General features: G+C 39.2%; 1 protein-coding gene across 1 annotated transcript in view; it reads left to right on the top strand.

Moving 5' to 3' along the window:
- The window catches only part of nfatc3a (nuclear factor of activated T cells 3a), a 71,220-nt gene that overhangs the window by 26,042 nt on the left and 32,678 nt on the right, over positions 1-12,500 (top strand). The window contains exon 3 of the mRNA XM_060858936.1: positions 2,770-2,932. Coding sequence (XP_060714919.1) covers positions 2,770-2,932 — 163 coding nt within the window. The remainder of the gene's footprint in view (positions 1-2,769; positions 2,933-12,500) is intronic.

Raw genomic sequence — 12,500 nt, 5'->3', positions numbered from 1 at the left:
AGTTACCTTGGCGACTCTGTAGAAAATGTTAGAAGTCTTGTGCAACTAGATGGCGTTCAACTAAAACGCAGAGAATTGTTCATTCATTTTTGGCTACATAGTACAGAGCTCTTCATTCTTATAACTGTTTGTTTACTATTCTGTTCTTTTAGACATGAGTCATGTGGTCCGTAATGTTTCTGTTATAACTGCTTATAACTGCTTGTATAAGGTCAGTGCTATCTGCTATCAGCCTGCTGGACTAGTACATGGTCCTTGTGTGTTTTATTGAGCAAAATGTCAGAAACATGTGTCTTTTCTTTCCATTTGTCTTTCTTCCCCGTGGAAAATGAACCCTTGTGTATTTTCTATCATTCCCTCCTTTTTCCGGGACCTCAAATCGTTTTGCGCCAGCGCTCCAACAAAGACGTGGAGATTTGCTAAGAAAATGATTTCTGCTATGAAATAGAGTAAGTTCAGGCTAATATTTGTGACTGTACTTGTTCTCACACGCGTGTGTGTGTGTGTGTGTGTGTTTGTCTAAGCCTTGGCATAAAGGAGTCACTTAGGTGAGGTTTATGCCTGGAAGAAATTTGCGGTAAAAATTGGCCATAGAATTTGCAGTCTAATACATAGACTAGTACAGAGTGCCAGAAGAAACACACACAAAACACGTTGAGGCCAGCATATACGCACTCCTCACACACACACACACACACACACACATTGGGATTTACCTGTCTTAATCTCTGAGCATTCCTGGTTCTGTAACGGAAAAAATTTTTCTTTGAATAACGGCATTGTTCGAATTCAAGCTTTTAGAATTAACATTAGTGAAACCGTTAACCTGAAAACTAAAACAGACACATAAAAGACACACACACACACACATACACATGCAGAACTTGCTTTTCAATTTAAATCTAATGTTGAAAGAACGGCGACAGAACTGCAACGCTAGCGCTTCCATCTATACATAAACACACAGGTTGATTTTTAAAGCAACTACTGAGATGTATTTTATACGCAACCTATATTTCATCACACATGTTCTGTTTAGGGTCTCGTGATTTACCTGGTAGTCTCAGCTTGCTGTGTGATGCAGTGAGGATGTGCTTCTGTAAGTGCTCACTGAGGAGTCCCAGGTCATGTGATTCACACTCTGCTGCTCCATCCGTACTGTCGTTTTGTAGCCGCTTTTCCCCCCAATGACGTGCCTCACATGTAGCTTGTACACAGCACTTTATTTAATTTACTGGAACATTCCATCATTCCTGGAATAACTTGAGATATGCCTCAGTCATGGGCAAATCCCTTTCTGAGATTTTTTTTAAGCAGCAGCAGATTAGAGCCTGTAACCTCCGAGCTGCTGCTGTGAGATGAGGCATTTAATGGGATGATGTATAAAATCCACCAGATTTTTATCTGCTACTCAGAAGTATGGGCTGACCTTCGCATGTCAGTAATTGCACTTTATCACAGGTTATTATGTGCGTTCTGTTTTTAAAAAAAAGGCTAGAAATTTTTAAAGAAAAATATTGTTTTGCAGTGTTTTCTGATATATAATACACGGACACTCACTCACTCACTTATTTATTTTCTACCGCTTATCCGAACTACCTCGGGTCACGGCGACCCTGTGCCTATCTCAGGCGTCATCGGGCATCAAGGCAGGATACACCCTGGACGGAGTGCCAACCCATCACAGGGCACACATACACACTCTCATTCACTCACGCAATCACACACTATGGACAATTTTCCAGAGATGCCAATCAACCTACCATGCATGTCTTTGGACCGGGGAGGAAACCCCCGAGGCATGGGGAGAACATGCAAACTCCACACACACAAGGCGGAGGCGGGAATCGAACCCACAACCCTGGAGGTGTGAGGCGAACGTGCTAACCACTAAGCCACCGTGCCCCCTAATACACAAACATAAAAAAATAATTAAACAAATAATAATGTTGTCTTAAAAACTCTGTGGTATAAAATGAAACAAACGGTACAGAACATTTTCACATTTTGTTGTTTTTATGCATAATTTTTTTATTACCTTTAAATTTTCAAAATATATAGGGACATAAAAAACTAATAAAAGAAATTTTACTTTATTATCAGTACTTTATTACTTTTTAATTATTTATCTCTCGATATTTTCCATTATTTACTTTTGCATTGTAATCAGCAAAATTTTTATTTCACATCTTGTGTTTTTAGTTATCATTTTTGTTAACTTGTTATCCATGTATGATTTTTTTTTGCCAGAGATGAAATTAGAGTCAGACATTTTCTGTCACTTTATGGCAGCCATTTTAGACAGTTACAGAAAGATTTTGCTGAAATGAAATGAAAAGTATGTTATTTTAATTTGTTTATTTGTTTATTTTTATTCTGCTTTTTCTGATGAAAGCCATAGAGAACTTGATCAACTTGTCAAAAGAACATTTTTACTGGCTTAAGTTCTGCAGGAGTGCAAAAATGATCGAATGTTTTTAAAACCTGTCACAAGTTTCATCTTCATCTTCATCTTCATTTTTATTTATTCAGAGACCTAAAAGAGCTCAGATGTTACACCTGTCTCTCTTATCCCTCACCTGCTCACTTATCAGTCACTTTGGATAAAAGCTTTAAATAAATGAATAGACTTTAGACTTTTAGAGGTTTTAGAGGTTTTTTACCTAGTGTGCTGAAGTGAATGGGAATTCATCTCCAAGGAAGGCTAGCGTAATTATAAATATTTGTGTGTGTGTGTGTGTGTGTGTGTGTGTGTGTGTGTGTGTGTAGGACGTCCTCCTTGCCCCCCCTGGACTGGCCCTTGCCGAGTCAGTACAATCAGTATGAGCTGAAGATCGAAGTGCATCCTAAAGCCCACCACCGGGCGCACTACGAGACCGAGGGCAGCCGAGGAGCCGTCAAAGCAGCCTCCGGCGGACACCCTGTCGTCAAGGTGAGTCGCCATGGCAACCGGCCACCTGCCGGCAGTGATGTAAGCGCGCAGAGTGTCTTGTTACCTGTTCAATGAGGACGAGATTGTTTTTACAAAGACTTGCTTTCATTTTGGTTTTAAATACAGTGGAGGCTGTGAATGCAGCTGCTTCCTTAAAATCTCACTATAATTCATAACAGCAGGACAGAACTGTAACGTGCACGATTACGAATGGCTGTGCGAGTCGTCAGAATGTATGCCTTGCCGAAAGAGAACGTGAAGCAGGCATTTCTATGCAAAGCAGTAGATGTGATTTGGATAGATTTGTTTTGTATGGATCACGTGTCATATTCATTGGACCATTGGGACTGAAGCACAAGAATCAATCTCTGCAGGGTCATTTGAGTGCAGCTAGATATGTATTGGGTTTATTTTAGTCACACTCACAAAATACATTGTTTTGATAGGAAAACAGATGAATAATAAATAAAAAGATAAAAATAAAAGATAATTAACGTTTGATGTGTTATTTATATTGGTGTTTTGATTTGTAATCACTGCTACTGCAGAGAATCGATATTAAAAATTGAAACAAACACCAAATGTAGGTATTAGGATATCCTGAGTTTTTTGTGATTGTTGTGGCCGTAAACGCTGTTTACAAAATTAGTGTTTTTTATGCTAATCGAATTGATAAAAATAGTTAAAAAAAAAACATACAGGATAGAGGACGGATATGTAATGGCTTTCAAAACATGACTCTATAAAACATTAAGGCATGAAATGAAATATATATCTAATACAGAAATCAACATCTTTTTTGGAACTCTAAGACAAGAGCTTTTTCGAAAAGCTTCGTTTTTCATCTGCACAACAATGTCTTCAGATTTTGACACATTGAAGAGAAGCAAACAAAGACATGTATTTTTTTAGCAGTCGAAATCAAAATAAGGATAGGACAAAATATTTTCTATTTATTAATTGTTCTACTTATAATTCTACTTGTAGTAACTTTTGGAATCCCTTGATGGTCGCATTACTACATCCTGTGAGGATTAGATGGCAGTTAAGTGAAAGTCTCAGAGGAACTAAATCTAAGGTTAGGATAATGTTGGTCTCGTGGGATTACTACGGACGGCGTAGAGAATGAATATTTTATTATTTTGATCTAATCTTGGTTAAGGCCCGCTCTGCATTCACATGATCTAACTAGCTAGCTAACATGCTAATTCTTTGGTAATGCAAAGAATTGTATGCATTTTTGATAGAGAAATGTCAGTGAAGAGAGCAATGCTTATGTCTGTGTGTGTGTGTGTGTGTGTGTGCGAGTGTGTGTCTGTGTGTGTCTGTGTGTGCGCATACTCCAAGGCCAAATGTGATCAATAGTGATGAGGTGTTTAATTCAATTTAATGAACGAATTCTTTCAATCTAAACCACAAATAGTGTGATTCATGTGGACTTGTGAACTGATTTGTCTGATTCATTCGAAAGAATTGATTGAAAAGGAATGATTATTTCACACTATAGTACACATACTTTCAATATTCAGTTTGACTGGTGAACCTATTTGTGCTGTTAGCGAGTGATTTGTGAAAAAGTTAACAGGAACGATTCGCTCAATCCGCAGCACACATAGTTTGAATCAAATTAAGTTGTTAACAGATCTGACTGATTCATTAAAAAGAATCGGTTCAAAGGAATGATTCTTTCAAACTGCAGCACACATGGTTTGATTTAAATGGACATGTAAACTGATTTGGCTGATTCAATAAAAGATTGATTTTATCTGATTCAATGAATCAAATGTGAACATTTCAGGAGTGTAAAGCTTATGCAAGTGCGTATACTGTATAAGAATTTTTTTTATTAATAACCGTTCATACACACAGCTAATGCCACAGCCAAGTATTATCTGATTATGCACATGCATTCTTTTGTCTGCTCTCTAGTTCTTTCTTGTTTTTTATGAGCTTTTTTATTTAATCTATGCTTCCCACAGTTGACGTCTGCTGTGCTGGATGTGGGGTATTAGGTTTGTCCTCACTTTGTACGCTGTGTGAGTGTGTGTTTGTGTTCGACTGGTGCTCTTTGAGCACTTTGAAGAGGCAGTTCGTAATTACATAAACGTTTTCCCCACTTCCTCTTCCACCGTGATTGAGGATACATAATTCCAGCTTAGCACTATAGTGGTTAGCTTTATAGCCGTTTAGCAATAAGCCACACACCACCTGTTCTCAACCAAGGCTATGGCATTGTTGAGTTCATCTTTTCTTTGAGGATACTTAAAGCTACAGAGCACATGATTAGATGCAGAATGATTACTCACTTGTACTTAGTGAGCTATTTTTGAGAAGATATTTGAGAAGAGATTCTTAAAAAGTGTTTTGTAAATGGATCAAATGCAACAAATGAATGCAGAATATATGGCGTGTGTCCTTTACTGTTGTGTCCATGTTCAGCTTTAAATGTCTTTGTTATTTTCAACTCCACAGTGTTGGTTAATGGCTCATATGAATGTAGACACTCTTTAAGGGCTTTAAGTGTTTTTCTCTAGTTTTTTGTAAGTCTTTTTGTTTTTACCTAGTCTCCTAGAGGTGATATGTGCCTAGAAATGTTTTAGAACAGTCTTGCGACTGGTGATAAAAAACTTAATTTGTTTATACTGATACGGCAACAGTACGGAGTACCAGTGCACTAGTAAAGGGTATTTAGCTTGTTTCCAGCTATCTTTGGTGTTCATTTGGATACAGAAGAAGACCAAACTAGGGAAGGTCCACGCGAAGGTAGGTATAAAAGCTGCCTAAGATATTGACCCTCCAAATTTGCTTGCTTCATTCTGCGTAATATGAGTGTGTGACGTCATGAACAGACGTTATGATATTTGTTTGTGTGTGTGACTGTGTGTTTGTTGTGTGAGAATGGTTGTGTGTGTGTGTTTACTAAATACCCCACGGCATGCTCTCTGTTCTTTGTTTGCCCACCTCGTGGCTCTGTTCAGCTGGCTGGAGAGCTAATTCAGTGTTATTATAAAAACAGCGATACATCAATAGCATCCAGGATAAACATGGCCTCGCGGCAGGAAGTTCTGTACGCCAGTCGATGGTGTTGCTGTGACCTGATGATGGAATTGAGCAGAAATTGCAGCGAGTGATGGTCTTCATGATGAGTTCAAGCTGTGAGAGTGTTTGAAGATGTGAGCTCATCACATAACCTCACCTCCATCTGGCCTCAATGTGGGTTTTTTCATTTAAAGCACATCCAAACAAACAACGGAATTAAACAACACATGGTTTTTTGGTATACTGCAGAATACCAAACTTTATATCAATGACATGAATACATGATATGTCACTGATTTAGCAGTTAAAGTAGCAAAACTATTATTTAAATCATAAGAGAATTGCATTTTTTGTACATTTTAAGTAACTTGGTGTTACGTACAGTATCTCGCTGTCGTTGTCATCTTTTTGTCCCTCGATCTGCTCCCATTCCTCCATTCATTGTCCGACTTTGACTCCTGCTCCCATTTTCAGCTTGATGAAGCGAGATTGAGAGTGAGAGAGACAGAGTGAGAAAAGAGAGAGAGAGAGAGAGTGGGTGATTTGCCCCAATTGGCACATTTGTATGTGTGTGTGTGGGAAAGCATGTATGTGTGTGTGATCGTTTACTCCAGGCAGAATAGCACCGTGCACATATTGTGTCCGCACAGTTCCAGTTAATGAATGTGTGTTTGTATTGTGCTTGTGTGTAGACAGTGTTGCTGCATCGCTTCAGTAGATTAGCATCTTGAATGTGATTGAGTAACTGACACAGAGGGGTCAGAGGGTTATTGCTTGAGAACGTCACAAACCTTGCATTAAATTAGCGCATAAATGGTTTAAAGTTACAACTCATTACACACACACACACACACACACACACACACTTATCTCATTAATGTACCCTGGTTAATGAGTAAGGAGACAGCAAGACATGTCAGTAGTCAGTATGAGGCAGAGCAGTGGCTTTACAATACTACCGATAGATTTGTTGTAAACACACCAAACCTCTTGAGTTATATTTACTGGTTTAAATTCTACGAATCCTTCTGTTGAAATCTGTATTATTTACTATAGCACACTGAGGCTCGTTTTAGACTGGACAATCAACAGTACATACATTCGTCGGTCTTCCTAAATGAAACCAATCCCAGTAAAGTAGATGACTTCTGTTTAAAGCTGGATACAAAGCATTCAGTCTGCTTCAATACTGTTGTCTGAACCCGAGCACCTTGTGTCTTCTGTCTTTCGTAGAATAGATGGAATCGGATATCCAATTAGAGTTATAATAACTAAGAGATATTGATAGGACAATTTATCACAATTCTCTGAGGCATTTCAACAATTCATGATACTATCAATGCAAAGTGATGTGTTTAGAAAAAATGCCTCGAATATATGAATTAATTCATATTTAACAAAGAAAAAAAGTTGTTCTGTAAAAAACTTTAACATTTTAGAAATGTTCTAAATGTATATACTAAGCAAAGCTTAGTATATAAGTATATACTTAGTATATACTGCTTTTTATTATTTACTTTTTTTTTTTTTAACATTTCATAACAACATCATATCACAATTCCCCGAGTCATTTCTACGATGTATATTATGTATCGTACAGGTTTAGTCACAAACTGCTAAAAACAGGTTCCATGTGTTCCAGGTTCCAAACAGACAGCATTAGAGAAAATGAAACAGCATTCACAACAGGCTCACAAACAGAAATTATAAAAGCTGGAGAATCATGGGATATTTTTGAAGCTATGTAGCGTATGTAAAGCTGCCATAACAGCAGCCACAGGAGTGTGTCATACAGTAGCCAGACAAACACGGGCGAAACAAAGTGACACTGTTTACTTGGAGTGTTTGGACTGGTCTGATTCACATGACAGATCTAGGAGGAATGATCCATATTCACCTATAACAGCCCTCCTTCTCTTTCTTTGTTACTCTCACACTTTCTCTGTCTCTGTCTCTCTCTCTGTCGCCCTGTTTCACTTTCTGTCTCTCTCTCTATCTCTCTCTCCTTGTATCTCTCTCTCTCTGTCTGTCCCCGTTTCTCTCTCTCTCTCTCTCTCTCTCTCTCTCTCTCTCTCTCTCTCTCTCTCTCTCTCTCTCTCTCTCTCTCTTCCCCTCTCTTTCTATCTCTCTTTCTCTCTCTCCCGCTCTCTCTCTCTCTCGCTCTCTCTCGCTCTCTCTGTCTCCCTGTTTCCCTCTCTCTCTCCCTGTTTCACTCTCTGTCTCCTTGTTTCACTCTGTCTCTCTTTCTATCTCTCTTTCTCTCTCCCCCTCTCTTTCTATCTCTCTTTCTCTCCCCCCCTCTCCCCCCCCCCCTCTCTCTCTCTCTCTCTCTCTCTGTCTCTCTCTCTCTCTCTCTCTTGCTTTCTGCTCTAGGGCTAAAGTTACAGGGGGCAAACCATAATCAGCAAACCTGTTGCTAAGAGACATGTAAGTCCCTAGCCCATCTGGCTTAGGCATCCCTGTGTGTGCGCACACATAATTAAGCCAGTTAAAAACACACAGACACACAAAGGCAGCCCACATCGATGCACACACACACACACACACACACACACACACACACACACACACACACACACACACACACACATTCAGACAGACATATTAAGCACAGTGGTGTTCTATGCTTTTTAATCCTTCATTTGACCACAATCATCAGTCACATACGTGTATCCATGATTTTATAAAACATAACATTTGTGTATGCTTAGAATAATCTCGTGATGAAATGTCTGATGTGTCAAGATGTCATCTTGTCATTCATCTTAAATTTCAGTCATTAAATTTTGTTAACAGAAAATAGGAAATAAACACAATCTTAATTCCTCTTTATAGCCATTAAAGTTGCAGTCTGTAGTTTTAAAAACGTGTCTCTAATCCAACACTAATCAAGTCAATGCAAAAGCTCGATGAATGTTGCTCTTTTCTTTCAGATTTTATATGTTTTGTTTATGCTTTTCTTCATGTTTCCACGCCCAGCCATGAAATAAGCTCCGCCTCCACCGGCGCTGACAGATCTGCCCAAATCCATAGAGCTCTGTTCCCATTTTTCCTTAAGAAGGACCCATGAGACGTCTACCAGCTGCCTGACTCAATCTGCCGTTTCAAATATGGCTAATAAAAGATTTTTTTCCACCAGCAAGCAAGTAAACATCTACTGAATTTTATCAACTTATATATTATTATATCAGTTATTATTCAGGTTGTTCTGGTGTTTGTAGTGCACACAGTACTGGCGTGAACACGTGTATTAAAGTGTAGGTGCAAACGTTGACTTGACGTATGTCAGCCTTCTCAGAACTCAAGTCAAACACAATTGCATAAAATGTTATTGTATTCTTTAGCATTACTTTTTCTCTTCACTGGAATTCAGAGGCTTAAACCTGCTCCAGCATGACAATGGCCTGACTTTTGACTCAACCCGACTCAGCACCTTTCAGGATGAACAGGAACACCGACTGCCTTCTCTTCCAACATCAGGTCCGAATGAAAATCCCCACAAATCCTCACAGCTACAGTTCAGCTTCTAGTGGAATGCCTTGAAAAAGTGTGAAGCTTATTAGAACAGCAAAAGTGGATTAAATCTGAAATGGGATGTTCATCAAGCAGGGTGTGGGTTAGGGTGTGATGCTCAGGTGGTTATATAGTGTAGGTTGTAAAATATTAAAATGGCAGCAGGGTGGCACAGTGGGTAGTGTTGACTCCTTACAGCTCCAGTGTCTTAGGTTTGATCCTGAGCTCAGTTTACTACCACGCAAAAACATGACAGTACACGGAATGACTACTCTAAATCGCCTGGATGGATTGGGCTCCCATCCAGGGTGTATTCCTGCCTCACACATCTTGTTCCCAGCATAGACTCCAGGGCCCATATTCATAAAGTTTCTAAGAATGATCTCAGAGTGATCCTAAATTAGTTTTAAAAAATTCTAACTAGGAATCTTATATTAACAGTGATTCAGGACCTCAGTGCAACTCTGAGCAGTCAATATACTAAAACCTTTATCTTAGACAGGAGCTGGGGCTAAACCTGTTGCTGGGTATGACACATTAATACACTTTTGAAGAGTGTGATTGGTTATTACAACCAAAATCTTGTCTGTTACAAGCCTTCAATTTGTCTCTATGTTAAGATATTTGAGGCAATATCATGTAGGGATTACATTCATGACCAAATTAGAGATAATTCTATAACATCTAGCGATGTGCTAACATCTGAAACTAAAAAATTTAAATGTAAATAGAAACATCTCCGACACACACACACATATATATATGTATATGTGTGTCATTTTGGCTCTGTGTCTGAGATGTTATCTCTAACATGCTTGATCACAAAAATAATCCCTACACGATCTAATCTGTATCATTTTATTAACTCACTATCATGATAAAAAAAAAAACTCCTTTTAAAAGTCCTCCTCACTACTCCTAACACTTTCTGAAGGGCTCTAACAAGCTCTTTTAAGAGTTCAGATGCTTTATGAATAACTTTTATCTGTACTAGGAACATCTCTTTAACTGTAATAGGAAACGCCCACAGTGACCAGGATAAAGTTGTTATCTGAAGAGGAATAAATAAAAAATGACAGTTTTTACTCTTCTATAATGCTCCTGCTTATTGCTCAACATTCTCGAACCTAGATGTACAGCCTAAGCTTTAATTTCATACAAATATCATTCATTCATTTTCTACCGCTTATCCGAAGTATCTCAGGCGTCATCGGGCATCAAGGCAGGATACACCCTGGACGGAGTGCCAACCCATCGCAGGGCACACACACACTCTCATTCACTCACGCGATCACACACTACGGACAATTTTCCAGAGATGCCAATCAACCTACCATGCATGTCTTTGGACCAGGGGAGGAAACCGGAGTACCCGGAGGAAACCCCCGAGACACGGGGAGAACATGCAAACTCCACACACACAAGGCGGAGGCCGGGAATCGAACCCCCAACCCTGGAGGTGTGAGGCGAACGTGCTAACCACTAAGCCATCGTGCCCCCTCATACAAATATACTTTATTTATTTATACTGTTTATAGTTAGACGTTATGATGTGAGAGAAGGTCAGAGGGCGTGTCAGTGTTGTTACTGCAACAGGAATTCAGAAGCAGGTGGTATGGCAACATAATCCAACATCCTACAGGCTCTATACTATTTGACTGGAACACCTTGTCGACAACAAAAACGCGACTGCAAACAAGAAGATCAACTGGGGCGTGGTGGAGCCATGCTGGAACTGAATCAAATAGACTTCGCCGGACAGAAATTACGCAATGCACAAACATTCAAACAATGCGATAGGATTGTGATGAGGGTTCCTTAAATTCTGCCCACATGTGAAATTGAACTGCAAACACAAACATGACAGATCAAACATTTGGAATTTATTATTCAAGTTTGAAGCTTCAGTTTAAAGGATGATCTTTAAAGATCAGAGCATCAGTTATGCATGGCATGTGTTCTACGCTTTCACAGGGCAGCCCGGTGTTGGATAACAGCAGCATGAAATCCAAGACGGTCTACACCGTGCTGAATGGTGTTGAGTTACGGCTCCGACATTGTTGTCAGGCTTGATAGAGAAACGTCACGTACGTGCGTGTCCAACAGATCAGCAGTGAATTTGTGTGTCGCTGCTAATTGTGCAGTCACTGTTTTATTCCAGTCATAAAATCTAGACATCACCCACGATGTTGGATGTCATAAAAGTTATAAATTTAACTCTTAAACTCTAAAAGTACTTTTTTTAGACTTTCCATTTATCTTATCATCAGCAGTTTCGCTGTGTTAGGGAAGTTATATTACATGACGATAAAAATCATTTGATGTTGCATTTGATTTTGTTTAAGTGCAAAGTTTGGAATTATTATAGCATTAAAATGAGAAAAATACATTTGTGCTACTCCGTGTCTGTCTTTTGATAGCAACAACCTAGCAAGCTAGCTATAACGAGTGATGTACGCTGACCTTCTCGAACCAGCACACTTTATAGTCAGTGTTACAGATTTAATAAGCGAATAAGTCACACACATACTTACTTAACTCATATTAAGTAAGGTAGTGCTTCTTTGAGTGCTGTTGATGCTGTGAGAAGCCGTATCGACTTGTGTGTCTGTGTGTGTGTGTGTGTGTGTGTGTGTGTGTGTGTGTGTGTGATTTCTGAGTTGGAATTTGATTGACTTCTTTGTCTGAGGTCGGAAATTCAAAGCTACCTTTTTTATTCGAAGGCAGCGTTATTTTCGGATCAACACAATGAAAATTTGTGCCTAGTCATGACATTTTCTGGTGGCTTGTTATTGTGGTTCTGTTTGACTTTTCTGTTTCTGAAATCAAAGAGATCAGCAGGTGAAGAGGTGAATTTTGTTGTTGCCCGCACTGTCGCGCTGATGCATGGCGGTCCCTTTGTATAGCAGCGTAACCTGACAGCAAACAGAAACACAGCTCGAATTTCACACATAGCTGCATTTTACTGGACAGAGGGCTGCAGAGTTGTTGCTTGGCTTATTGATTTCAGTGTATT

This window comes from Tachysurus vachellii, chromosome 23 (assembly GCF_030014155.1).
Source record: "Tachysurus vachellii isolate PV-2020 chromosome 23, HZAU_Pvac_v1, whole genome shotgun sequence".
Lineage (NCBI taxonomy): Eukaryota > Metazoa > Chordata > Actinopteri > Siluriformes > Bagridae > Tachysurus > Tachysurus vachellii.
Note: the sequence above shows the minus strand (reverse complement) of the source record. Positions and strands in the feature narration are given on the sequence as shown.